This window comes from Chanos chanos, chromosome 15 (assembly GCF_902362185.1).
Source record: "Chanos chanos chromosome 15, fChaCha1.1, whole genome shotgun sequence".
NCBI lineage: Eukaryota > Metazoa > Chordata > Actinopteri > Gonorynchiformes > Chanidae > Chanos > Chanos chanos.
In genome coordinates this window covers 17,168,767-17,196,220 of record NC_044509.1, presented here as the reverse complement: position 1 = coordinate 17,196,220, position 27,454 = coordinate 17,168,767, and the positions used below count along the sequence as shown (strand labels likewise).

The 27,454-nt window shown below is 44.1% G+C and overlaps 1 protein-coding gene across 1 annotated transcript in view; it reads right to left on the bottom strand.

Moving 5' to 3' along the window:
* The window catches only part of sez6a (seizure related 6 homolog a), a 62,935-nt gene extending 36,809 nt beyond the window's left edge, over positions 1-26,126 (bottom strand). Inside the window, exons 1-3 of the mRNA XM_030792295.1 lie at positions 26,063-26,126; positions 24,676-25,407; positions 23,773-23,903 (exon numbers count right to left, since the gene is read on the bottom strand). Of these exons, the coding sequence (XP_030648155.1) occupies positions 23,773-23,903; positions 24,676-25,407; positions 26,063-26,126 (927 nt within the window). The remainder of the gene's footprint in view (positions 1-23,772; positions 23,904-24,675; positions 25,408-26,062) is intronic.
* Between the last annotated feature and the right edge of the window lie 1,328 nt (positions 26,127-27,454).

Below are 27,454 nucleotides of genomic sequence, written 5' to 3'. Positions count from 1 at the left end.
AGAGAGGAACAGGTCTCTCTAAAGCCGTTAGAGACAATGTAAGGCTCTAGATGACAGAGTCAGGCTCTGGATGACAATGTAAGGCTCTAGAAGACAGAGTCAGGCTCTGGATGACAATGTAAGGCTCTAGAAGACAGAGTCAGGCTCTGGATGACAATGCAAGGCTGTAGATGACAGAGTCAGGCTCTGGATGACAATGTAACGCTCTAGAAGACAGAGTCAGGTTCTGGATGACAATGTAAGGCTCTAGATGACAGAGTCAGGCTCTGGATGCTGCTCAGTCCTCTGTCTCAGAGGGAAGGGTTGGAAGACACACATTTGGGTAGAGGTGATTGAGATAAAGAGAAAGTAACACAGAGAGACATCGGCTTGACCCTGTGAGTTTGACCTTGTTTTCAGATGTGAATCACGACTGTGAAATTAATCAGCGTGTCGTCGTGAAGATATAGAGCAGTTGTGGTGTGAATGACATTTTCACATTCATTAAAAAAAAAGAAAAAAAACTGTCCAGGTGAGGATGCAATTTGTAAGGTCACGTTTTCAATTCCAGTTTGATTTTGTTCTTACTGAACATCCCCTGTCGTCGTCCACACTTTATTCCAGACAGTTTGGTTTGTTTGCTTTTTAAAAATGGGCCATTAGAGTTTGACTTCCTCCTGCTATTTTCCCATTAACATTAAAGGCAGGCCATATATTACATTAAGTCTGTTTCTTTTCTCTCTCTCTCTCTCTCTCTCTCTTTGTAACTCTGGCTGTCCAGGAGAGAGAGAGAGCGAGAGAGCGAGAGAGAGAGAGACTGTTTGCCTAGATTAGCGCGGGTGCCTTGGGTGTTAGTGTGAAAGAAGCTTTTTGCTGGTTAATATTCTGCTGCTGTGAGTGTGGTTGAAATGGGCACGTTATCTCCACTGCTTTCTACACCTGAGTGTCACAGGCCTGTTTTATCTCAACCACAGGTTGGAACCGCGGCTTTGTTTGACAGGCCACTTCAGAGAAATCAAACACTGTGACACGCCAACACAGCGGCATAGAAGGTCCAGAGCCTTCTACAGTCTGCTCTCTCCTGGCTATGAAGGGTTTTAATTATTGCTTTATGCAAACATACAAATAGTCACCAAGAGTCAAAGACCTCAGGCAGGTTAAGATTTTTAAAATCCCAATTTATCCTCAAAGTCTTTCACTACAGAAAAGCATTGGCATGTTCTTTTGCATTTGCAGCAATATTGCCCCAAGTAATATTGTCTTAAGAGCTGTTTTGTGATCAGTAATATTGTCTAGAGAGCTGTTTTGTGATCAGTAATATTGTCTTAAGAGCTGTTTTGTGATCAGTAATATTGTCCTAAGAGCTGTTTTGTGATCAGTGTACAGCCACAGTGGGACATTCATAAGAATACAGCGGCCAGTGGTCCAAGAAGGTGGAAAAAAGAATGTGATCTAAAATGTTAATATTAAAACAGTTGATCTGAAATGTTAATATTAAAACCGTTGGTCTAAAATGTTAATATTAAAACAGTTGATCTGAAATGTTAATATTAAAGCAGTTGATCTGAAATGTTAATATTAAAACAGTTGGTCTAAAATGTTAACATCAAAGCAGTTGATCTAAAATGTTAATATTAAAGCAGTTGATCTAAAATGTTAACAATAGAACAGGGGATCTGAAATGTTAATATTAAAGCAGTTGATCTAAAATGTTAATATTAAAACAGTTGATCTAAAATGTTAATATCAAAACAATTGGTCTAAAATGTTAATATTAAAGCAGTTGATCTAAAATGTTAACAATAGAACAGGGGATCTGAAATGTTAACAATAGAACAGGGGATCTGAAATGTTAATATTAAAGCAGTTGATCTAAAATGTTAACAATAGAACAGGGGATCTGAAATGTTAATATTAAAGCAGTTGATCTGAAATGTTAATATTAAAGCAGTTGATCTAAAATGTTAATATTAAAACAGTTGGTCTAAAATGTTAGCAATAAAACACTTGATCTAAAATGTTACTATTAAAACAGGTGCCCATCATTGTGTGCACTGTCACAGAGCCCTGAGGTTTGTGCCTTTGGCTAACTCTAAAGGATTTTTTGGGGGGGTGGGTGGTGGGGGGGTTGGCGTCAGGGTAGGATCCTCCTTGTGCCCTATCTTTACAGGGGTAATGAAAGTGTCAGTGAGGTGCGGGGGGGTACATGAGTGCCCAAGCACACACCCGCATCTAGACGAATTTAACCGCGCTGACAACTTGTCACTCGCTCCAGGAGAAACTGGAGATGGATTTGAGAAGAGACAGTGGAGCGAGGGACAGAGAGAGAGAGAGAGAGCGTGAGACAGAGCGAGAGAGAGAGAGAGAGAGAGAGAGAGAGAGAGCGTGAGAAAGAGCGTGAGAGAGAGAGAGAGAGAGAGAGAGAGAGAGACGGAGAGGGCGGATGGATGGATGAGAGGGTAGGGATGGAATGTGACAGTTAGATGCCCTAGACCACTGTCCAAAAGTCACTCAGCTCCTCACCTCTAACCAAAAGTCACTCAGCTCCTCACCTCTAACCAAAAGTCACTCAGCTCTTCACCTCTAACCAAAAGTCACTCAGCTCCTCACCTCTAACCAAAAGTCACTCAGCTCCTCACCTCTAACCAAAAGTCACTCAGCTCCTCACCTCTAACCAAAAGTCACTCAGCCCCTCACCTCTAACCAAAAGTCACTCAGCTCCCCACCTCTAACCAAAAGTCACTCAGCCCCTCACCTCTAACCAAAAGTCACTCAGCTCTTCACCTCTAACCAAAAGTCACTCAGCTCTTCACCTCTAACCAAAAGTCACTCAGCCCCTCACCTCTAACCAAAAGTCACTCAGCTCCCCACCTCTAACCAAAAGTCACTCAGCTCTTCACCTCTAACCAAAAGTCACTCAGCCCCCCACCTCTAACCAAAAGTCACTCAGCTCCCCACCTCTAACTAAAAGTCACTCAGCTCTTCACCTCTAACCAAAAGTCACTCAGCTCTTCACCTCTAACCAAAAGTCACTCAGCCCCTCACCTCTAACCAAAAGTCACTCAGCTCCCCACCTCTAACCAAAAGTCACTCAGCTCTTCACCTCTAACCAAAAGTCACTCAGCCCCTCACCTCTAACCAAAAGTCACTCAGCTCCCCACCTCTAACCAAAAGTCACTCAGCTCTTCACCTCTAACCAAAAGTCACTCAGCCCCTCACCTCTAACCAAAAGTCACTCAGCTCCCCACCTCTAACTAAAAGGCGTGGACAATTTGCTGAAGCTTTCAGCTGCTTTGGGAGCCACGCTGAGGAGCGGTGTGATGCATGCTGATGTGAGGGCAGGCAGGGGTTTACGCTGAAAAATATTCTGTTTCTTCCTAATGTGCAATATTTGAAAATGTAACCTCCCCCTCAGCGATGGCTCGTGTGTAGGCAGAGAAGACGATGAATGATTAGAAAGATTAGAGATTAGTAGCAGGCAGATGAAAAGAATTTGCAATGACATTAAAAAACAATTTGCTATTTAATTCAATTATCTACGCTGTTTTAATCAGTCCATTTCATCCCTCCAATTAAAAAGAAAGTGCATCAATTAAAAACATACAATTATAAAGTATTTTGCACAGCACTAAAAATAATGAAAGGAAGGTTTTGTTCCCTGTTAAAATCTCTCATGTCTCTCTCAAGGGTGTTGACAAGGACCAGACCTTGAGATGCCCCTCCCATCTCTCTCTCTCTCTCTGTGTCTTTGTTTTCTCTTTCTTTTCTCTCTCTCTCTCTCTCTCTCTTTTTTCTCTTTCTCTTCTCTTCTCCTCTCCCTCTTTCTGTCTCTGTGTGCCTCTCTCTTTCTCTTTCTCTCTCTGTCTCTTTTTTCTCTTTCTCTTCTCTCTCTGTCTCTCTCTCTTGGTATCTAAGTAAAAAGTATTTACCTTGGAAACAGCAAGGCTAAGCAAACAGGCAAAATCTCTCTGATTACATCTTTGGTTGCTACAATATTGTTTATCTTCCACATTCAAGTGTTTTTACAGCTGATAGGTTTGACAGATGATTCATAATCTGCATTATATTTGAGCACGCTCTGGCTGTTCACAAAGTCAGGATCAATGGAATAACTTTGGCTTCATCTCTGAAGGTGAACTGTGGGCTGAGTGCAGCGGTTCGGTAAGCAGACTGGTGAAGTGGTTTATGGGTAACATCTATCTGACACAAGAATAATATGAAACAATAACTGGAAAACGTTTCAAGTTTATCATATTCTCAGTGAGAGCCGAGCTCAGGGTGTGCTTCACAGAGAAGCAAGTGTAGAATATAAAATATATTCACTTTTCTCTCTGTCTCTCTCTCTCTCTTGCTCTTTTTCTCTACCTCCCTCTTCCTGTCCTGTTTTTTTTTTTATGTCCAATAATAAGCGTGGGAATTGGTGTGAGATAACTGACATTCAGGAGGTCTTTGCCATATAGACTGTATTCATATCTCAGCCTGTCTACTCTCCCCATGGAGAACACACACTGTCTGCATTCTAAAAGTGTACTTCAGTAGGAACCAAAAGATAAAGGACAGGTTTGACTCACTGAAAGCTCTTCCTGTGCATCTGATGCAGAAAAACACGCCTGGAAATCATGCGCGAGTTTTTTTTTTTTCTTTGCATTTTTTTGCACTGCATTTCAATGCTCTGTAGACTCTTCATTTCAATGCTCTGTAGACTCTTCATTTCAATGCTCCGTAGACTCTTCTGCCCAGATAAGTCTCAGACAGCTGCTTCAGTCTGAGCTCTGACCCAAGATAACGTTCACTGATGCTCAGGAAAGACAATCAACTCTGGCCAAATTACTGTCAAACACAAGGTGTGTGCAAACATAAGCCAATGCACCACACTAAGAGACTAGATAGAGAAAAGGGAAACACTTTTAAATTTTAGTCATAATTTAAGCCACGAAGCAGTGAGACAGGAAAGGTCAATTAAGTCCATTACCTAAAAATATTATTCGCTAAAAATGTTTAATTTCCTCTTTCGGGCTATACAGACCAACCCGTTCTTTTTGAGGCAATAAAGATGAAAAACTCAAGAGAGCACGACTCACATGTTTATTCAAACCATTAGCCTATAATCACTCATCCAAGAGAACACTAAGCATCCAAATATGCCCAGAACAGAAACACACACACACACACGCACACACATGCAGAAACAAAATAAAAACAACAACAAACAAACAAAGTGCAGAACTCCAGCTGTCTTGTGGAAGTTTGTGATGCTATCGTTTTTTTGAGAGGACTGTGGATTTCCTTTAAAAGATCCTCTCTCTTTCACACAGCTTTCTCAGAGGAGAGTTCCTCTCAGCAGGTGGAGAAGTGCAGTCTGACTAAAGCAAAGATTCTCTCATCTCCCTCTCCTTCAGGATGTGGGGCTCCCTCTCCAGCAGGGTGAGAATTCCCTGCTGACTGCACAGCTATGAGAGCGAGAGAGAGAGAGAGAGAGTGGAAGAACCCCAGGAGGAAACACCTCCTGCAATGAGGAGACTCAGAATGCCAGGACGAGGAGGAGGAGAGGCAGGAGACAAGCTACACTGAAGTGAGGAGCTCAAACAGCTTTCTCTAGGGCATCTTCATTCGTCTATACAAGAGTTCAAGGCTTATAATGTTACTCTCATCTGGCAGGAGGCAAGTGACACTATGTTACATCAGGCCTCTATAGCCTAAATCAGAACAGAAAACTGTGAGAAAGAGAGAGAGAGAGAGGGAGAGAGAGAGACTGTGATGGTGCATATCAGTATGTGTGTGTGTGTACATGCACATGTATGTGCATGTGTGTGCATGTGTGTGTGTGTGTCCTATTTACTGAGATAGGCACTGGTATATAAGGTTCTTATTATATAGCCTCTAGGGACACACACACACACACACACACACACACACAGACACACATGTTCTTGGGTAGTTTGTGTGCAGATTGTATAGGTAGGCTTTAGGAGGTGGGACAGTCGTCAGCAGGTTCTCTGGGCTTTTGTCACCTGTCACACACAGCAGGTCCTGCAGCTGAAGGCAGAGACACCTGTCTCCTTCTCCATCATATCTAACCCTACCCTGCCAGCCAGCCCCGGCCCCGCTCATCTCCTCATGTATGACAGCCCAGAGCGTCGTCACGGCCACAGCTCAACGCTCTCATAACCACAGACCACAGACGCTCCACAGACGCCGGACAGAGAGCAGACCCTCAGACATCACGGGCTACACAACGGCAGCCAAACACAACATGCCAATGACAGGTCCAGTTTTGATTGAAAAGATAAGGTGTATTTATGTCTCAGAGGGTCTCTGCTGCCCCCTCCTATTGTGTGTTTAGAAACTAATACACACATAGAAATACACAAATTCAGTTCAGTTGCTTTTTCTGATTTACAGTGATGCACAAGACGCCAACCGGGGCTGAGTTACATGAGGAACAAGAGTAATGTGAATAGTTGGAAAGGAAACTGTGTGAATTTGGTACAAGCTGATTCCATTTTTCCCCTTGCGGTTTTCTGAAGCTAATAATTGAATTAGTCACGTAACCATCCCTGATTGTACTTGCTGTTTGCAGGTGCACTCTGACTTTGACAAGCTTCGTGACTTTTCTGAGGAAGCTGTTTAGTAAAAACGCTGCTGTGAAGAATAGGAAACAGCTTAATTTGAAACTGGAACAGCGGAGTGGAAATGACTTTTCCTTAATTGAGAAAACTTGGCTTCTCTGAGCGACTTGTTATTTAGAGAAAACATCATAATTGGAGTCAAATTAAGGAAGGTCTGTAAATGAATGAGGAGGACTAGGCTGTAGTTTAAAAAACTGACTTGGACTGTCTCCAGCTCAGCCTACAGTGACAACGACAGACACACACACACACGCGCACACACACACACACACACACACATACAAAGAGAGAAAGAAAGAGAGAGAGAGAGAGTTCTCTTCAAAGACACCGTGGCTGCCTAGAATTTTCATTGTTTGACATGATTGAAATCTCTCTCCTGCTCTCTCTCTCTTTCTCTCTTTGTATGTGTGTTTGTATGTGTGGGTGTGTGTGTGCAGGCTTGTGTGTGTGCACGCTTGTGTGTGTGTGTGTGTCTTGTTAATGGTGAGTATTCTATGGTTAAAGTCACTGAGCGTCATGGCCAATTTCAATTTAACTGGCCTAAATAAAAAAAATGGCATTATTAGTATATTAATGACATGAAATTTTCCTCCAGTTCTGTAAGTTATAAAATGTCTGGATCATTGTGTTTAATTGCCATCTAATTATAAAGTTTGGCTGCTCATGCTGGTTCCTGTTTTTCAGTCACACACTGTCTAACACACGTAAACTCTCTGCCTCTCAGAGGGGTTTAACTGAGACCTGTAGTGACTTAGAAAACCTGACATGGTGTTTGATCCCTGAGGAAAGAGGAGATCTGTCCTAATCCTGTATCTCTCTAATGCTAGAACATCACAGCTCTGGTCTGGTCTGGACTGGTCTGGACTGCCAATTATGGAAGAAGAGCAGAGAATTATAAACTATCGGTGGCTTATCTCTCTCTCCCTCTCTTTCTCTAGCTCTATCTCTTTGTCTCTGCCTATTTTTCTCTCTCTCTCTCTCTCCCTCTTTGTCTGACAGAGCTGGAACAGGATGGCCGTTTATTGTGGTGAATGAAAGCGGAGGAGCAGAGAGATCCCATTCAGTGCTGTGGTTGCGGCTGTGTGAGAAATAAGCGACAGGTCATCACTCTCTCCACTGTCTGGTCTCTTTTGTGCTCTCTGGTCAATAGGCTATTGCTCCATCTCTCAGGAGACACTGAAAACACCTGAGGACAGAAGGTCCCTCCCGTCCTCCAGGTTCTGACTCAGCCATGAAAAGCGTGGAGAGAACACAGAGGAGAACCAGAGTGGCTTTAGTGACCTCGGCTCCTCCTGTAAGGTCTGCTACCCGGGGAATATCAGGCACAGAGAGAAAGCAGAACAGCAACAATAACCAAGCCTGTCTTATGGATTAAATGTATTGTGGCCATGGACAACTGATTACTGTACCAGTTACGACTGTGTGTGTGTGTGTGCGCGCGCGCGCATGTGTGGGTGTGCATGTGTGCGTGTGTGTTTTCCGTTACTCAGTCTCTGGAAATATAAGGGTTTACAGAGATACAGAGGGAGGGAGTGAGGGATAGAAAGAGAGAGAGATAGAAAGAGAGAGAGAGAGAAATAGAGAGAGAGAAAGAGATACTTCCGATTCTCAGTGTCACTGAAACGAAGATAATAACTCTAGCGGTGTGTGTGTGTGTGTGTGTACATGTGTGTGTGTGAGCCTGAGTGCTTGTGTGGTGAGGGTGTGACAGGAAAACACCATCTCCCTCTCTTATCAGAGAACACACAGGTACACACACACACACAGGTACACACACACGCACACGCACAGGTACACACACACACACACACACACACACACAGGTACACGCACACCTGGGCCGGGAAAACAGCACTCTGCCTTAGGGAAGATGCTGGCTATCTGTCCAAAGTCTCCCCAAATCACCACTGCATAAAATAATTAAATAAATCAATGAACAACATCAAACCCACATAACGCTTATCAGATGTGTGCTTCAGGGTCGTCCAAGATTTCAGCATATCACCTTAAGCCTTCTCAGTAGAAATACAGTTCAAACTGACATCCATCTACAAGACCTCAGCTCACTGAGAAGGCAACACCACGCCCAAAAACACAGCGTTATGTGTAACACAAAGCTGGAGAGAAGACAACACCACGCCCAAAAACACAGCTTTATGTGTAACACACTGCTGGAGAGAAGACAACACCACACCCAAAAACACAGCTTTATGTGTAACACAAAGCTAGAGAGAAGGCAACACCACACCCAAAAACACAGCTTTATGTGTAACACAAAGCTAGAGAGAAGGCAACACCACACCCAAAAACACAGCTTTATGTGTAACACAAAGCTAGAGAGAAGACAACACCACACCCAAAACACAGCTTTATGTGTAACACAAAGCTAGAGAGAAGACAACACCACACCCAAAACACAGCGTTATGTGTAACACACTGCTGGAGAGAAGACAACACCACACCCAAAACACAGCGTTATGTGTAACACAAAGCTGGAGAGAAGACAACACCACACCCAAAAACACACAGCGTTATGTGTAACACAAAGCTGGAGAGAAGACAACACCACACCCAAAAACACACAGCGTTATGTGTAACACAATGGTGGACAGCTGAGTGTGAATGCTGACTGGCTTCTGTTAAACCGCATGCCTGAGTCTCAGTTAGCCCTCAGTGTCAGAAAAAGACAATATTCTAACCAAACCAGGCCTGCAGTTTGGGTATGTATTGTGAGGAAGGTAAACTTTCAGCAAATGAGTCTTCGTTCAGCAGTTTGACGGCCGCTAACATCTGTCTGTGAATGTGTAGTGATTTTGGGAGGACATTGAGCTGGTTGCAGAAATGGGCGTCGGTGTGTAATTGAAATGACAGAGTCCCCAGTATGCGTGTGTACGACAATAATCAGCATAATAATAAAACGCGGGGGAGAAAAAAAAAAACACACAGACGTGACACGCATGAGTGACGGTGAAGCCACAGACATTGTGATAATGGAGAGCAGCCTGCAGAAAGCCTTTCTCCAGAGAGACGCCTGAGCCGTGTCTCCATAATTGCAATGGCTGGCAATCTCTCGGAGGAAAACCGTACAACCCCCCCCCCCCCAAAAAAAAAATTCAATTCAACCTCGTGTGTTCAAACACCATTTTTTACGCGCTGAACGTGCCCTGTGTCAGCCGCCCTGTTTGTGCCCAATTACATTCTCCCAGTTCTCCCAGCACCTTTTCAAAACGACAAAATGGTCGAGCCAGCAGGCGCACCTCTAACCGTTTTCTTTTTTTTTTTTTTTTATGATTTCACAGTCATTTCATTTTAACATTCAAACCTCTTCCCTCCCAAACACTGCCGCATGCCGACGTGGCCGTTTACTGTGGGTGGGATCAAAATTTAGAACCGACCCTCAAACTGTAACCACCGTAAAGACTGTTGTGTTTTCATGAAGCATCAGACATTCACTCAGACCTGACTGGTCTCCTGAACTGAAGAGCCAAATGGTTTCTTCCTGTTTTTTGTCTTGTCACTGTCTCTACTGGCTTGTTCTGAGAGGAACTCAAAGCCAGTGTCGTGCAGAGCTGGTTTGTTACAGTGTCAGCTGTAAAAAGCGTTAAAGAAATAAAATGAAATGTCCAAACGACGGCCTGGTCGGGTCTCAGACCGACATTTCAGTCCCCCCCCACCATGGAGGCCTTCTCCCAATAAAGACACAGCTCATAGTGACTCACTTTCCAACAGTCAAACTGTTCATCACGCTTAATACACACACTCTCAAACAACTCGCTGAGTTCCTCACTGATCTGTGAAGCTTTTCTCAGGGCCTTGCATGCCTGTGACCTCAGGGCCTTGCATGCCTGTGACCTCAGGGCCTTGCATGCCTGTGATTGTGACCTCAGGGCCTTGCATGCCTGTGACTGTGACCTCAGGGCCTTGCATGCCTGTGACCTCAGGGCCTTGCATGCCTGTGACCAGATCTGAACGACTGCAACACAAATGTATTCATGAATTAACTTACATTATAACGATGTGGATAAATGCATTAATATTAAACATTTTCTGTTTAGAGACCATCTTTTTCCTCTTCAGGTCATTTTATTCTCCACCGTGCAGAGGTTAAAGAGAGCCTCCGCCGTTTAAAAAAAGAAAAACTGAAGTAAACAAAAAACACTTATAAAATATGGTTTTGAGGCAGATCAGGTTTCTGTCATTTGGACATTAAAACGTGCACTTCCTGAATTGATTTTTCTCTCCCTTGATAGCACATTTGCATTAGGGTGCAGATTTGCATAGATTTGAATACATGCATAACAGATTTCCCCATATATTTCAACTGTCTCCTCCTGCTTTCACTTTCACCTCTGAATCATCCCTCCTCCTCTGTCCCTTGCCGTTCTCCCAGTGAGATGCACACGAGGAAATAAATTATATCTGCTCATTTTCCATCTCTAACTCTCTCTCTCTCTGTCTCCTTCTCTCTCTCTCTACACACACACACACACACACACACACACACACACACACACATGTACACGCACACACGCGCACAAACGCACACACACACGTACACGCACACACGCGCACAAACGCACACGTGTCACCGGTCTGGTCTAAGGAGCAATTAATGTCACCTGAAAGTTGAAAGCGATCCTTGCGGGTAGGTCAGAGCTGGGGAGGAAACTCATTTTAGCCACCACCGTATCAAGTCCCTACGAAAGGGACTCATCAGGATCAGTCAGCCCTGCCTGCCTCCCTGCCTGCCTCCCTCCCTGCCTCCCAGGCCTGAGGGGATCAGATCTCCTCCCTGTCTCATCTCAGGTTCATTACAGCCTGCCCTGCTCCCATAACCTCCATTAAAGAGACGGACTCAGTTCACCCCCCACCCCCCCCCACCTCCATGTCACCCTGTCTGCCTCGGCCTGTCAAGAGCGCGGAGGCCACGTTGACACGACAATCACGTGTGTTACTCGCCGGGACGCCGGTGGGGTAGGGAGCGTGCTCGTTAAGGGAAAGGACATTCAGAGACTGGGTGAGAGGTAACCACTGCAGAGACGTGCAAAAAACGTCCACTGATTTTTGTGACACTGGACGTGGCCCTGGGCTAATGCGCACACACGGGCTGCGTTCCCTGGCCGACGGTGTTCTGGACCTCCTCTCCATTTGGTTCTCCATGGTTACGTTACGAGGACAGAGGCTTGGCTGGGACGGCAGAGCGCTTTCTGTTTGGTGTAGAGGCAGGCACTTGACTGCATTTGGTTAAGTGGCACGCTCTCAGATGAATACTGAGCGCTGATTGCTTCTCCTGTCATTGTCCTCAAGTGGGTGGGTTTCCTCAAAAGCCCCTCTGTTCATCTGTTTCAACTGCAGCATGCACAAAACCAAGTCCACACAGCGACAGACACACACGGAAACACACACACACACACACATGGATACACGCGTGTGCACGCGCACATGCACAATCTCACATAAGCACACAGAGTCACCCACACACACTGTCCTTGACTTGCAGGAGTATGGTACATTTGTCTTGTTTACCTCGACAGCTTTGGCACTGGGGAAATGTCTCTCTCTCTCTCTCTGTTTCTCTCTCTCTCTGTCTCTCTCTATTTCTCTCTCTCTCTCCCATCTCTGTCTTCTCTTTGTCTCTTTGCATTTAGCTGAGGATATCCATTTGTTTCAACTCTACACTCCTTTTATTGGCTCACAGTGAGAACACACCCGGGCCCTGGCCCCTCCCTCTGGTTCATTTATCTAGGTTCTAATAACTGAGGCTGTATGTCACTGACAGGACGGCCGGCAGCTTCTGTCCTCGCAATGTCACGGTTCCGTCAGCGTCTGTGCCAAAGACTGTTTAACTTCCTTTGACAAATGCAGCGGGATTCAAATGAAAGTGCTCCTATCGATCAGGCAATCCATTCCGGGCTGGAAAAGATGCTTTGTGTCAGCTGTGGGCTGGGTTGATTAACACGCGTATTGATTTCGTGAGCCGTGAGGAAGATTGCTTTAAGAGGTACAGTAGTTAACTATGGAATGCGAAGCATGTCACATGTAATCACAACCAGTCACATGTAGTACACACATCACAGAAGCACAATTAGAGTGTGTACAAACCTATTCAAATGCTTGTATTACAAGACCATAATACAAACATTTGAATAAGAGCTGACATAAGACCTCATAAACAGATTTTTTTCTTAAATGTTGTCATGACCCGAAATGCCATGACTTTGGGTTTTCTCTTTGTCAAATGCTTTTAAGCACAGGTTTAACTGTTCTCCTCAGATGGAGGTAGACACATAATACTTGAGAACCACTCCAGGAGTTTTTGACCCCAACGTGCAATTGCTTTACAGACATATTTGGGGCCCAATATGGCTTCATTTTAATTGGTCCACATCTCTTGATAATAGGTCCCAGGGTATTTGTCAGTGCCAGTCAGGGAAATCAATAGGGCTATCGATCCAGAGAGTAAGAGAGACGGAGTCAGACAAGTAGAAAGAGAGAGAGAGAAAGAGAGAGAGAGAAAGAGAGAGAGAGAGCTCTCAGCAGAATGGCGATGTGGGGGCGGACTGCTTGGCGAGGACTAATCGTCCTTTGATTGGGAGAAGATATCAGTGTTAACCCTGACCTAAAACCAGCCTCTGTGACACAGCCACCTCGACATTACCACGGAGCCTTTCGCCCTTCGTCTCTCGCCTTTCTTTCTTTCTTTCTTTCTTTCTTTCTTTTTTAACTGAAACTGCCGATGGGACCTCTGGGAGAGTGGGTCGACTCCGAGACACAAGCCTTTTGTGTCCCTGAGAGAAACTGACCACATCCAATTTCACAAGACAGTCCAGAAAGGCTCTCTGACTCATCATTCACCCCAGAACCCCACCCCCCCCCCCACCCGCCCCATGCCCCCAAACCCCCAAACCCAGTCTCTGCTCGTCTTATGAAGTCACCATTAGCCCAGAAGCAAAACGTTTTGAGAGGGTTTTTAGAGATATGGATGACAGAGAGGATTTTAAGAATGATCCCTGAAGAGGGAGAAGTGGATAGATTGGAGCGTATGAGCTGAGAGAGTACATCAGAGCGCACAGAGACAGCTAGAGGACAGCCTGAGCGGAACCAATTGCTTCTACGAGTTTACCTCAGAAATCCTTCAGATACACATCACCCTCGGAACAGACTGAGAGGAAGATCATGGAACTCTGCGTCCTTGGATGCAGCGTCCTTGTTCATAAACCTTCCTACGTACGGGTAATGTTGAGAGATTCACAGCGATTACAGAAGAAGCTCCTCAAAACAGATCATTACCATATGTTCCGGCCAAATTAAACCGCCGTCACAGCGATAAGATCAGAATATGAGTGAACACACAGCTATGCGGGAAGAGCATTCGCAGACCCACATCTTTTTTTTTTTTTTAAAGATTTACTTATGCTCAGTAGAGCCGTTCAACACACTCTCTGTTTTTTCAAGGCCTTGATGTGGAGTTGAAGGATATCGGCCCCCGGCATGTCACGCCATTTCTGCAGCCTGGGTTTGGTCTCAGATACCCTGTGATTCCTGGAGAGAGTGTGTTCTGAGCCCGCCCGGGTTGAGCTGCAAAGTATTTTTATTTTTGTGTCTGTTGTGGTGAGTCCATCGACTACACCGGGTGAAAATGAAACTGAAAACAAAAAAAAAAAAATTGCCGCTCAGTGTCAAGACACCTACAAGAGGTGTATTTTAAAAAGCATTTCCTACAGGTGGTCCTAAACTGACTGAATTTACTCTTTGGTTGAGAGCGGTGAGGAGGGAGCCTGCCTGCTGTAACACGAGCATTGTATGTCTTTGTGCCCAGAGGTCAGAGAGAGCTGCAAGTATGAGGCAGGAAATAAGAGGAAAAAATGGTGGTGCTAACACAGTCGGTCAAACCTGCAATTCTGAGTAATTAAAGGTGGATAACACTGAGAATGCTAACCCTGACCCCCCCCCCCCCCCCTTCCCCCGAACCCTCCCCCATCCTCCTCTCCTCCATCACTATGTGGCCTTTTCGTTGGGTTTTCAAGGCTTCAGACTGTGGAGATAATGAGGACCTCACAGGGAAGGGGGGGGGGGGGAGGGGGGCTGGGGACCCCGAGGGGAACATGCTCTATAAGTCTCTGCTCCAATTAAAGTTCTACTGGAATCTCTCTAGTGTTAGCACTGTACAACCAGCCCTCCCTCCCCTGTTCTTCTCCTATGGTTGGGTAACATGCTCTGAGCTGCAACTTGACAGGGGAAAAACAGACAGAGCCAATCAGATGCCAGAGAATTCACTGTGAATTGGTTTGGGCCAATCAAGTGGATGCACACAGTGCAATTAAAATGGTGCCGGAGAGGAGAGAAGCGTCAATCTGTGATTTGGAATTAATTTCCAACAATCCAACAAATTCTTTCCACAGATCCTAATTGAAACTGTTGTTTTTAGTTTGAGCGAGGAAGCGAACGGTGTTGACTGATAACTTTAGAAACATGATTTTACTGACTTTGTTAAGCAGTTAGCAGCGGTGCTTCATTTGATTATGAAGCTCAGACCAAGGAGGATGTAATTAATTTACATTAATCTCAGAGATCAATCTTGTCTCTGAGCCTTTGAAATTCTCCATAATGAGAAAGAGATAAGTGTCCTCTAAAGTCACGTATGTGTGTTGAGTTTACCAAAAGAAAAGAAAATACAGGCAAGGTTAGAGAAATGCTTTTGAGAAATCCAGTAAAAAGAGCTGAAAAGAATGCCAGGCATTCCTCTTTCATTCCAGCGCATACCAGACAGCGCACCTACAGGATACAGACAGCACCCTGCACAGAGTACAAAGACAAGAATAAAAAAAAGGAACCTTTGTTTTTCTTTAAGACCCTCATGCTTTTGTGAACATTGAAGACCACAGTTATCTGACAGGTCGAACGCTTGCTTTCTCTGGTCTGTGAAAGCGGAGCTGACGGAAGCTCAACCTTCTCTTCACTCCAAAAAGTACGGGGGGGGGGGGGGGGGGGGCCCTACCAGATGTTTGCACATGCTACCTCTCTCTCTCTCTCTCTCTCTCTCTCTCTGTACCCTCAGAGACTAAATCACCTCTCAGAGCAAACAGAGAGAAAACACCTGCTGCAAGATCAAAGCCTTCAGCTGGGTTTCCCCTTCAGTCAAAGAATGGAAGGTCAAAGAAAGGTTTTTGACAGATGTGTGTCTACACTCAGCCCCATCACAACCACGATAAATAAAAAAAAAAAAGACAAAAGAAACGAGGTAAGAAAATAACTAACAACAAACTCTTCATTTGTAGTCACACAGGATACAGAAACATGGTGATCTTTGCACTTTCTCTCTCTCCCTGTCTCTCTCTCCCTGTCTCTCTGTCTCTGTCTCTCTCTCCCTGTCTCTCTCTCTCTGTCTCTCTCTCTCTGTCTCTGTCTCCCTGTCTCTCTCTCTCTGTCTCTGTCTCTGTCTCTGTCTCTCTGTCTCTGTCTCTGTCTCTCTCTCCCTGTCTATCTGTCTCTGTCTCTGTCTCTGTCTCTCCCTCATTGTGTGTGTGTGCGCGCGCGTGTTTGTATGTTTCAGCGCATTACATTTCTGTATGCTATGGATAACGCAGGGCTCCTGTTGACTCATCCTCATGTTATCTGTGTACTGCTATCCATCTGACAGAGCGGTGTGTGTCAGCTCCCAGGAGCCTGAGTCACTCAGACCTGGTAATGGATGACAGACAGGCAGGATCCTGCCTACTTCACCCCACCTGCTACACAGTCCAACACAGAAAAGGTTCAGGGTCAAACTCAACACTCCAACTTGACTCCAGCTTGTAGCTTGTCAAAATGGCACAACGGTAAATTCAGCCAATGAAACGATGACAAGGAGTAACACTCTAAATTAAAGCAGAGAGAAAGTATGAGGTCAACCAACAGGTTAGAGCGAACTGAAAATCTGAAGAAAGTGTTTTACACATAACAGAATTATTAAACATGTATAATGTGCAAGTTATTCATTGCAATTACAATGTAATAATATTAACGGTCCTCCATATGACTGAAAATAACCATGCATGGCAACTGATCATTTTTGACGTCTGATAATCATATAAAACATGTTTGAAAAATCTCATAGACTTGCATTGTTTAAATCCTTGAGTGTGTATTAACTGCTTGACTATCCAGCAGCATGGTGGTTAGTATTGCTGCCTCACAGCAAGAAGTCCCTGGGTTCGAATCCTGGACGTCCCAGGTCCTTTCTGTGTGGAGTTTGCATGTTCTCTCTATGTCTCTGGGCGCTCTGGTTTCCTCCCACAAAGACATGCATGCTAGGATTAGTACTCCTGTCAGTGACCTTGACCAAGGCACTGGTAAAAAGATCTGGAGCTGGTCCCCGGGCGCTGGCGGCGGCTGCCCACTGCTCCTAGCTCATACTGTGTGTGTGTGTGTGTGCGCTCACTGATGTTAGGAAGGGTTAAATGCAGAGGCTACATTTCACTGTGTGTGAGTGACAAATAAAATACTTCTTCAATGCAGTGAAACCAGTCAGGGACACAGTAAATCCAGTCAGGGACACTGAGAAACCAGTCAGGGACAGCAGCTTGTATGGTTTAAACAATCAGTCAGGCCTCTTCACTCTCACTTACAAATAACATTAGTGTTATATGTTTAATGTCCTTCAATCTGGCCCTACAATAAAACAGACCCGAGCTGTCCTAAAATAAAGCCAGCGCAACAGCAAGAGACTGAAGCGGGAAAAAAAAGCATCTTAACGTTTAAAAGGCTGGTAAAAGCAGAGAGCAGAGAGTGGAGATTAGACATGGGTGGAGAAAGGCGTGTCGCTGTATCTGAAAGCTCTCACTGGGAAGATGAAGCTGTGTAATCACAGAGGGAAAAAACAGGAGCTTTGCCTAAATAAAGATAATTAGTGCGTGAAAAAGGAGTAAGAGCACTCTCTCTTCAAAGAGTGTCATCACCAGTGACTACAATCAGAGCTTATCGAAGAAGGGTCATCTTGTCACAGAGGATCATGGGAACGGGGGGAGGGAAGGTCCCCCCCCTTCCCAATTTATCTGATGACTGCTGATAGTCAAACTGGCCTCTCTTGCCTGGGATCTCCCCCCTGGATTAAAAACCTCCAAACCTCATCTGTCTACCAGGCTGCTGAGACATTTAATTAGCAAAGGTCAAGTGGAAGGGTGTTTACTGCACAAACAAAATCTCCAGAGATATGCCCCAAAACTAATTCACATTTAATCAGGAGACGGGTATTAACTAAGCATCCTTCATAGATTAATCATCCACACATTGACTGTATCAATCTGTGGTGCTTAATTAAGATGAATTGGAGCTGAAAAGGCTTCTGGGAAACATTATAGTGTCTCCTTGGAGATTAGGATGCCCAGAATTTTTACAGGAAGGTGTGGTAGCTACTGCCAGTCCCAGCTTGAGTCTGTGTATGCGGGTGTGCATGTGTATGCTTATATGTGTGTGTGTGTGTGTGTGTGTGTATACACATGTGCATATATGTGCTGTTGTGTGTGTGCATGGGCATGTGCATGTTTGAGTGTGTGTATGTTTATTTGTCTGTGTGTTTGTGTTTGTGTTTGTTTGTGTGTGTGTATGCGCATGTCTCATTGATCCACACTTCCTGAGAAAGAATAATTACCTTTGTCTACAAATCAGTTCACACAGTCCAGTCTCAGAGAGGGATTCTGTGGCCAGCCGCCAGAGAGAGAGAGAGAGAGAGAGAGAGAGAGAGAGAGGGAGGGAGGGATGAAGAGAGAGAGAGAGAGAGAGAGAGAGAGAAAGAGAGAGAGAGAGAGACAGAGAGAGAGAGAGAGAGGGCTGTGAAGGACTGGGGTGGTTCAGCAGTCAGTGCCAGACTCTTGTTTTAATAATACGATGACAAGGTGAACAACACAAGCCCAATGCGCCATGACCTCAGCCATTAAGGGAGCTCTCTGCTTTTGCTTTCTTGTTACTACTGGCAACCATCTCCACACAGAGAACCTTTGGTTGTCATGTCAGTGACCATGAACCTCGTCTGTGTGCTTACATGGAAATGAATAATTCAGCCATCCTTGGAGCCAAACGCCACAGAGGAGGCTAGTATAAGATAATGCCTGATGTTTCTTGGCAGGGATCCACATGTAGGGCCAGGCTCTGCAGTTCTGAACACTGTGGACCAGGGGAAATGAGCTGTACGTATGAAAACCTCAGGAATCCAGTACATATGTAATGCAAGGCTGTAAATCCATGTGATATGATTCTCAGATGGTCTAATAACCTTGGAGATAAGAAACCGTCCCCAGACATGGGCTGGTTCTTATAAATACAACATCAAAGTTAATGTTATCTCAGAATTTCTCACAAAACAAGAGTGTACACATTTAAATAAATGGCTAGAGATTTCTTCTAACCCGTCCCCAACCGCTCTCCCTCCAACCTGGAATTGCTGAGAATGATACTCTTACATGACCTTTGACGTATACAGAGTGACCTTGCTCCTCTACAGACGCACTCTGTCCAGCGGCCTGAGAGCCTGAGTTCCTGTATGCCCTGGGATTCTGCTCTTGGGAGGATTGCTCTTAAAGTGAAACGCACCATCGAGATCCATTAGGTGATATTTCGCCTCAATTACACATGCAAATTATCCAACTGACATTTATTTACTTGTTTGTTTATGCTTGCATTTTCAGACATTTTAAATGAAATAGCCAATTAACCATGCTCATACATTTAGCGCTGGTCGTGAGATGTAAGTGTGGGAGCCCAGAGATCTTCAGTGAAAACAGAGATGGGCTCTGTTTCTGGAAGTAGCTAAGTGCATTAGTGAAGAGCTCTGGTTTAGCTTCAGAAGTGGCTGAGTGTGTTACTGAAGAGCTCTGGTTTAACTGTAGAAATAGTTGGATGAATTACTGAAGAGCTCTGGTTTAACTGTAGAAATAGCTGGATGAATTACTGAAGAGCTCTGGTTTAGCTGTAGAAATAGCTGGCTGAATTACTGAAGAGCTCTGGTTTAACTGTAGAAATAGCTGGATGAATTACTGAAGAGCTCTGGTTTAGCTGTAGAAGTAGGTGGATGAATTACTGAAGAGCTCTGGTCTAGCTGTAGAAATAGCTGGATGAATTACTGAAGAGCTCTGGTTTAGCTGTAGAAGTGGCTGAGTGTGCTACTGAAGAGCTGTGGTTTAGCTCATACTGTGGCATCAGATTCAATAGATTGCTCTTTGTGTGTGTTTGAGCCATGTGTAGTTAACAGTTCTGTGATTGAACGCCTGTTATATGGTGTCTCATTCCTCTCCACCTCTCTCTTACACTCACATCCCAACAGACTGGCTACACACTGAAATCTCAACCCTTCAGAGTTAAACAGAGGAGAAGCCAGAGCAAAGGCATTGAATTTGTGTGTGTGTGTGTGTCTGTGTAGGTGTGTATTTGCAGCTGTGTGTGTGTGTGTGTGTTTGTGTATGTGTATGTGTGTGTGTATGCTCTCATAACAGAGTCTCATTATCCTAAATACGGCTATGAAACCCCAAGGATTGAGAAGTGGAAAACAGCACCCGTATTGAAATACACACCCTCGGTACAAACTTATCTTCTTCCTCCAGAGCAGAGCAGAGCTGAGCAGGCACATGTGTCTCGGAGTTGCCGGTTGTAAATTGGTTGCTGAGTGAATTAGAAATGCCAGGCAGTGAGCAAACAGTGGCAATTAATTTTGGGACATTTTAGCAGAAAAGGCAGAAAGGGAGATGAGCGAGCAATCAGTGAGCCGTTATGTCGTCGCAGCTGTTTGTCAGCAAACAGCCATAACCTGAGGAAGTCATTCCTGATCCATTTTCCCTCTCAGATTAACTGCTCCTGCTGCCCGGGAGAAGACTTCACAATTCCATTAGACTATCCTGGGACACTGTAATCTCATAAAGCAGTGCTCACTAGATTCTTGAATGCCATAAACCCTGGTTAGAACCACTCGATGAGTATTCCTATATGCAGTGCTCATGGAAGCAGTCGCAGTAACAAGCAGGTCCTGGGTTCAAACCCCACCCATCATGTGTCTGTGCCAGTGTGCTTCTGAGCAAAGCACCCTGACCCAAAGTTGAGCACTGGAGATCTGTGATCACTGACACACAGCTATTATTTTAAGCTCCTCTAGACAAGTGCATCACTAAAATAAATAAATGTAAATGTACTCCCTCACAGCTCCTTCGTTTCAGGCTAAACTGTGAATAATTTTGTATCATGATTTAAAATAAGTTCAGTTCACCCTTTTTCAGCCTGGTTAACACACACACACACACACACATATGCGTATAGTTTGTCCATTGGTAGCCATATTGTTAAAATTATTTGCATGTGAAAAATTAATCGTCTTGTTGTAGTTTATGAATTTTCGTATGATTAGATAAAATGATTAGATGTTCATTAAACGCCGATATGATTGGCTAATGTTCACGAGACGCAGCACGTGCAAACATCTGAGGGAGAGAGAAAACATGAGAGAAGGTTTATCGTAATGACAAAAGTAGTTCGTTCATTGTTTGCGTACACTGATGTGTCAGTTTTTTTTAATGATTATCTGTTCGACAACGTGAAGAAGATTTGTACGTTGTTTACAATGGTAAATAGCTTGAACAGTCTTCATGTCGAGTAACTACGTTAATACGTTTTCACAAGCGAACTAACAGATTAGCCAAACTGGTATCGGTTCACAGACAAGACTTTTTCAAACGCATATTTATACTATTTGGTGGCATTCCCCTCGTTTCTGATTCGAAACGAAAAGAGTTAACCGGGTCTTGCTACTCTCAAAGTTCGTCTGGCACTGCTGGATTGGAAAAAACAACACAACGGAAACGCCGCGCCATCTCGCTCGAGGACAGACACCAACGTTTGCTAGAAGGAGTAAGAGACCATGGAACACTGGACGGTAACAGGTACTGCCCTATATTTTGTTTTACTAGTCGTTCAAGAATGAACCGGGACATAAGGCTGCCAAGCTTCGACACAGACGTGCAATGCTTTTTTTGTTTAGCTGCCGGCTCTTGCTGGGTCATAGTGCGTATGTGCGTGGGCCCACTCAGTACACTCCGTTCGTGTTAGAATCTGCGGTTGCTGTATTTAATAATAACTTATGTCAATTGAACTTTTGAGAGCATTTAATTCTGTTTTTAAATATATTTTCAGTCAGTGGCTGGGAATTATTAGTTTGAACTTTTTGATTTGCGTGATTTGTGTTCATCCCTCATATAAAGAGAGATTTTTGTTCATAGTAAGAATTTAATGTAGCACTTATTTTCTTGCGTTAAAATTCTTCATTTGGGATAAAATATTCTGGCTTGCACATGCTGTTTGACATTAGATTTACAGATAAATTATGTGTGTATTATGTTAATTAAGTGTATAACAGTTAAGCAGAATTGTTTTGAGGATTGGGAAGGCCCTGCCCATTCTCTACATATTAGGTGGTTGGAACATTACACTTAGAACATCCTGAAACATCAAACAGAGGGATAACTTCTCAAACTGAGCTCAGTGTAGTGAATTCGCTCCAGATCCTCTCATTCTCGAATATATACAGTGTGAATGTGTCTCAGTATGCCATAAGCTTTAGCACATTAAAATGATGTCATAAGCCTGAGAGTGGTGTCTGCTTTGGTTCACACCCCTGTGGATCCACTGGGGCAGTTGCCTAGCTGGGCTGCGTGTCATATCGCCCTGTAGGACGAACACAGAGGCACTCATGAAACGATAGGACACATGCTCTTATTTCCATCTTTGAAGCTGTGAGGTCCGTCTGTTATCTCCAGCATGGCTCTGGAAGGGAAACCAGCTCTTTTGAATTTGAGTGAAACCTTTTGAATGCCCGTTCTCTGGCTATTCAGAATCACATGATGAAATTTGACTGTAGATACGACTGGATGAGAAATTGGGTAGACCGTGAAAAATATCACTGGAGCACCTGAACCAAAATAAAACCGATCTACCTGCATTTTTGCAGCAAAGAATTTGACATCATTATTATCCACAAATGACGAGACTGCTGTGTAGTTCTGAAAGAGTGGATGGTAATCATCTGAAAAATGAAACATCGCAACATTGCTGAGAACAAGAGTGTCAAACAGTTGCTCTCTGTCAGAGCTTTGTTCTCTTGTGAAAGCAGACTCCATTTCTGTCTGTTTCTCTGTCTAAACCGATTGTATTCATTGCTGTATTCCTATACAATGGCTTTTGTTAAACGATCTTTTATCTCAATTGATCAATCCAAAATTAGATGTCTAAAAGCTTGTTGTGCTTCTCTGTGGTATTGTATTGATCGCAGCGAGGGCTTGTTGACAAGAGAGATAACGAGTTCCACACGACTGCATAAAACCCAAAACGTTTTCAATCAGGACACTCAGCAACAGTTTTCTGTCATGTCCTTCGCAACTCAGACAGAGTCATTGTTGGATGAGTATGTCCTCTGTTCCAGTAATGAAGTTGGACTTTTTTTGTTTTTGATAATCCTTTTCATGTGAAATGCAGAATCCTTTTTCCCCCCTTCCTCCTGATCCCTGAGTGTTTCCCTTTCAAGTCATGTGACTAAAGGAGCCGCAAAGCTACAGAAGAAGCCAGCTTTTACACATATGACAAAGCGTCAGGTTCTGAAAGGAACCTTGAGGGTTTTTTTTTTCTTTTCTTTTTCTCTGTGGTGTTTTGGCATTTCTACAGGACACTATGAGTTCATTAGCTGCCTGAAAATCTGGTGGATCAGTAATGAGGACAAGATGAGGTACACTTCAATATGTTTCACGTTCTGCCCCCCATCACAGTGGTGCTGACTAGGCCGCACACCAAAACACAAGAAAAAATGAGGATGAGACCATCCTTTGTTTATTCTCTGTGAGAAAAAGCATGGCTCTTTCCCAAAGGAGGTGTGAGTTATTTTGGCCGGAAAAAAAATCAGAAGGCAGCTTCTGTGCATTTGAGCGCTGAAGGCTAGCATTTCTTGTCCTGGTAACGGACCAAGTTGTTTCACACAACAAATAAAGAGCTTTAAAACTTTAAGCTTTTATCTAACAAACTCCAACTTTTCTGGAGACCCACCAAATTTCAGTGGGGCACCAGTGTTATATATAGGTTAATGCGTTTGATGAACACATAAAATGATAATGAAAAACATATTGTGTTGGTGCAGGTTGGCCAAAAGCCTCATTCCTACCTGGATTTCAATCCCATATCCAAGGTAGACAGTAACCAGGTAAGTGCAGTCGAAGGTGGACTCATACGCATCAGACTGTGGTGGCATCTCAATCAGACCTTCGGGATCCGTGAAGTTCATGTTGCATTGAACTGTCAGAAAAATGAAGACATAAAATTAGAAACTCTACTCAAATCACTGATCCCAGGTCAGACCCCAGACCACTCCTTCTCACTGGGTCTCTGGACCTGTGTTTGGCTCTAGGAGCCAAAGCTCCATTTTCATTCAGGCATCAACAAAGCACTGCAGTCCAAGGGACTGGTCAAAAGACATAATCAGCTAAGAGTCACGTGGTTCTTTTTCATACCTGATACCAAATGCCTTCGAAAGACATAATTCGGATATTTTCTCTTCCGCTCGCTCACCAGTAGTTAACAGAAAACTAGAAATTAACTGAAATATCGAGAGCTTTAGAATATCAAGTCCATTTATACAGCCTCTGTGAATGCAGACTGTAAATTACCTCCAGGAATGACCCTCAGTTACAAAAGAGCTTGAATACACAAAGCAAAATGTCTAGACAAGAACCCTGCTGTGTTTTGCTAGTGGTGCTTATAAATGGCTTCAACCTTGGACAAGCAGACAACCTGAACTTTGCTATGGAAAGAGCTTAACAGGAGGATAGGATATGGGTCTTGGATTTCTATGACTATAGCTAAGAAATAGACTGTTTGACATTGGCTCAGAAATAATTCCTCCTTGTTGGCTATTTTCAAAGTCTTGTGTCACCTATAAAATCAGGTTTTTTTTTTTTTTATCACCAAGTAACCCCCCCCCCTCTACTATTGTGATGCCTCTCAGAAGTGCTGCACCCCACATTTGGAGAACATCAACTTCAGATGAAGAATAGTGGTGGAAAAGAACCTGCTGGCTTCATGGTGGTGAACATCATAGTGCTGATGATGGTGGTTGTCACGGTATCTTTGTCCGTTCTACCCAGCGGTGGCTCTGTGGCTGTTGCGTTGTCAGCCATGGTATTTTTCACTGGCCCCTGACTCTCACTCTTTGGGGATGCTGTTAGGGATGGTGGTGTCAGTGTGGTATCCTTGGATACTCTCTGATTTGGTTGCTGCTCATTGGCTGACTGTGTTGTGGATGGGATTACGGCAGTGGTCAGGGACTGAGAAGTGACCACTGCTTTCTCTGATGTCCGGTCTTTGCCCTTGCTGGTTTTTTTCTGAGATGGTGGGATCAGTTTCCCAGGTGCGGTGGAACTAGCTGTGGTCATCGGGTAAGTTGCAGCCATGGTGGCTGTTGTGGCAATGTCGGAGAATGCTGGTGCGTCCTCATGGGGCACCAGGCGTGTGGAGGTTTCTGCAGGCTCCTCGTTGGATGTTGAGGCATAGGGAGCAGTTGGTTGGGGCTCCAACCCTCCACCCTCGCTGAAGAACTGTTGGTCCCCATGGAAGTCCTTTGTTAGAAGGGCCTCATGGAAAAATAGGTCTTTCAGGTTTGGCCGGTGGTTGGGAACGTTTAATGGTGAGGCTGTTGTGAACTCATGGATGTCAAGTCTAGATTCCTGCTTCGTGGTGTAAGGGCTGTGTTCCCTCTCTGCTTCTGAATCTCCTCCTCTGTAACTGAACGTGGTGCCGTCCTCTGTAAAGAGAGAGTACAAAGTGCATCAGCAGAAAATCCAGAAGAACTGAAGGAGTTGGTTCTGCTCTTTCACATGCTAATGCCATTAAAGACGAGCCAAAAATAACCAAGGGTTTCATTCCACAAACTCCTATTTTACAGTGATATTTTTTCATTTGGGAGCAACACTCCCTAAACATTTTTGTCACTGTGTTTAACGCGTCTGAGTTTAAAATAAGTGGCTATGGCATGATATGCTTCAGTATTCCCTGATTTATCAGCTGATGTTGTTTTAAGAAGGCAGCCTTTGAGAAGTAATGTGATTGAGTATGACTGAAAAAAAAGAGGGTTAAGAAGCATAGCTAATGAGTAGGGCGGCGAAGGAAAAGTAGCAGTAAATGTAGATGGATTGCCATTTGAAACCCTTTGAAAATACAAACCAGACAGAGAGAGAGAGACAGAGAGAGAGAGAGAGAGGGAGGGTGGGCTGGGGTGGGGTTGATATGTAGAGCAGAAAAGAAGCAGAAAAGATAACCTCTTTCAGGGGATTACAGTTTGTTGAAATCCCCCAGTTTCTCCCCCTTCTCCAATTAAGTGAATGTGGAGAAAAATATTACTATGAATGACTCGTGATTAGTAATGCGGTAATTGTACATGGGGAGGTAATTACTCCCACCTGCAGTGGGGTGGGATGCAATCAGGAAGTCTTCAAGACAAGGGTCCGTGCCAAGAAAAGCCATGCTAGTGAGAGTGAGCTAGCACTTGCTTTGATAACACACAACCTCTCTTTTATTAAAGTGTAGCGCAGGCTTATTTGCGCTTCATTCAAAAAACAATAACGGCAAAGATAGTAATTCAGATTACATGGCGCCTTTGCTCTAAAGGAAGCTGCACACAGAGTTATTGTAAAGACAATCAGCAATATATTTATGATGTGATGACATGTGTTTTGCGAAGAGAAGAACTGTTTTTTTGCTGAGGTTAAAAGTTTTGACCTAAAACCTGTTGAAAGTATTAGAATAAGAAACATTGACAGAAACTTGGGACACAGGAAAAGAAAGCCAAGAATGTCTTTCAGTGGCGACAATGTAAACAACCGCTGACGTCGCCTTTGATCGCGCTTGCATTCATCTCTGGTTGACAGCAGAAGGGGAATCAGAAAAGTTCTGCGGCGGATTAGTAATATAACAGTGTTCACTTTGTGTCGTGCCTGCAAGTCACTGCAAATGTTCATTATAAGAGACAAGCTTCGGAGTCATGTTTCAAAAGACACCAGAAGGGAGACGGCCTTGCGTTTCACTGAACACACAGACTTTTTTTTTCCTCACTTGCCAAATGAGAGAGAGACAAACCGACAAAGGTGACTGTGATGGAGAAGGTGACATTCAGAACTGATACACACCCTCCCCACATTCAAACCCTGTCCTGACAGTGACTGTTAGTGCCATGTGTAAAGCACTTAATTATAAACTCTTGGAGGTTAGAAATAGAGATGAAATTATACAGGACAAGTGAGTTCTCCTTTGTTTTGCGCCTGACTCATGACAGAGGTGGTAATCACAGGACTACGAGAGAAATAGAAGAGAAACCATCCAGTGTTTCGGGGGAAAACAAACAAACAAACAAAAACAGTGCTGAGGAAGAAGCAAAAACCCTGCACATGGTGAATGAGGATTTGCCTGAATGGGAAAGCCTTGTATATAAAAAAAAAAAAAAGCCCTCCCCAAAAAAACCCCCAAACAAACTAAACAAAAAGAAAACACCCTGCAGAAATGAATTGGTTAACAAAGGGATATGCACATCTGCCCTTGAGGTTAAGAGAAAAATTGCAAAACATTGCAGCATTTTTAAAAGTAGCTAATACACAATGTTTTGGCAGTTATTGTCTGTGCCCCTCAATCCTCGGGCTAAAATAACAAACAAACAAACAAAAACCTCTCAGAGGTACATGCTAATGGCCCTTTAGCTGCTGGACTTGCATCATGGGCAGTGTGTTTAACAGAAATCCCACAGCTTGTCCTAAACCTTCCCTTCACAAAGGCCCAGTGCACTCATATGAAACATGTTC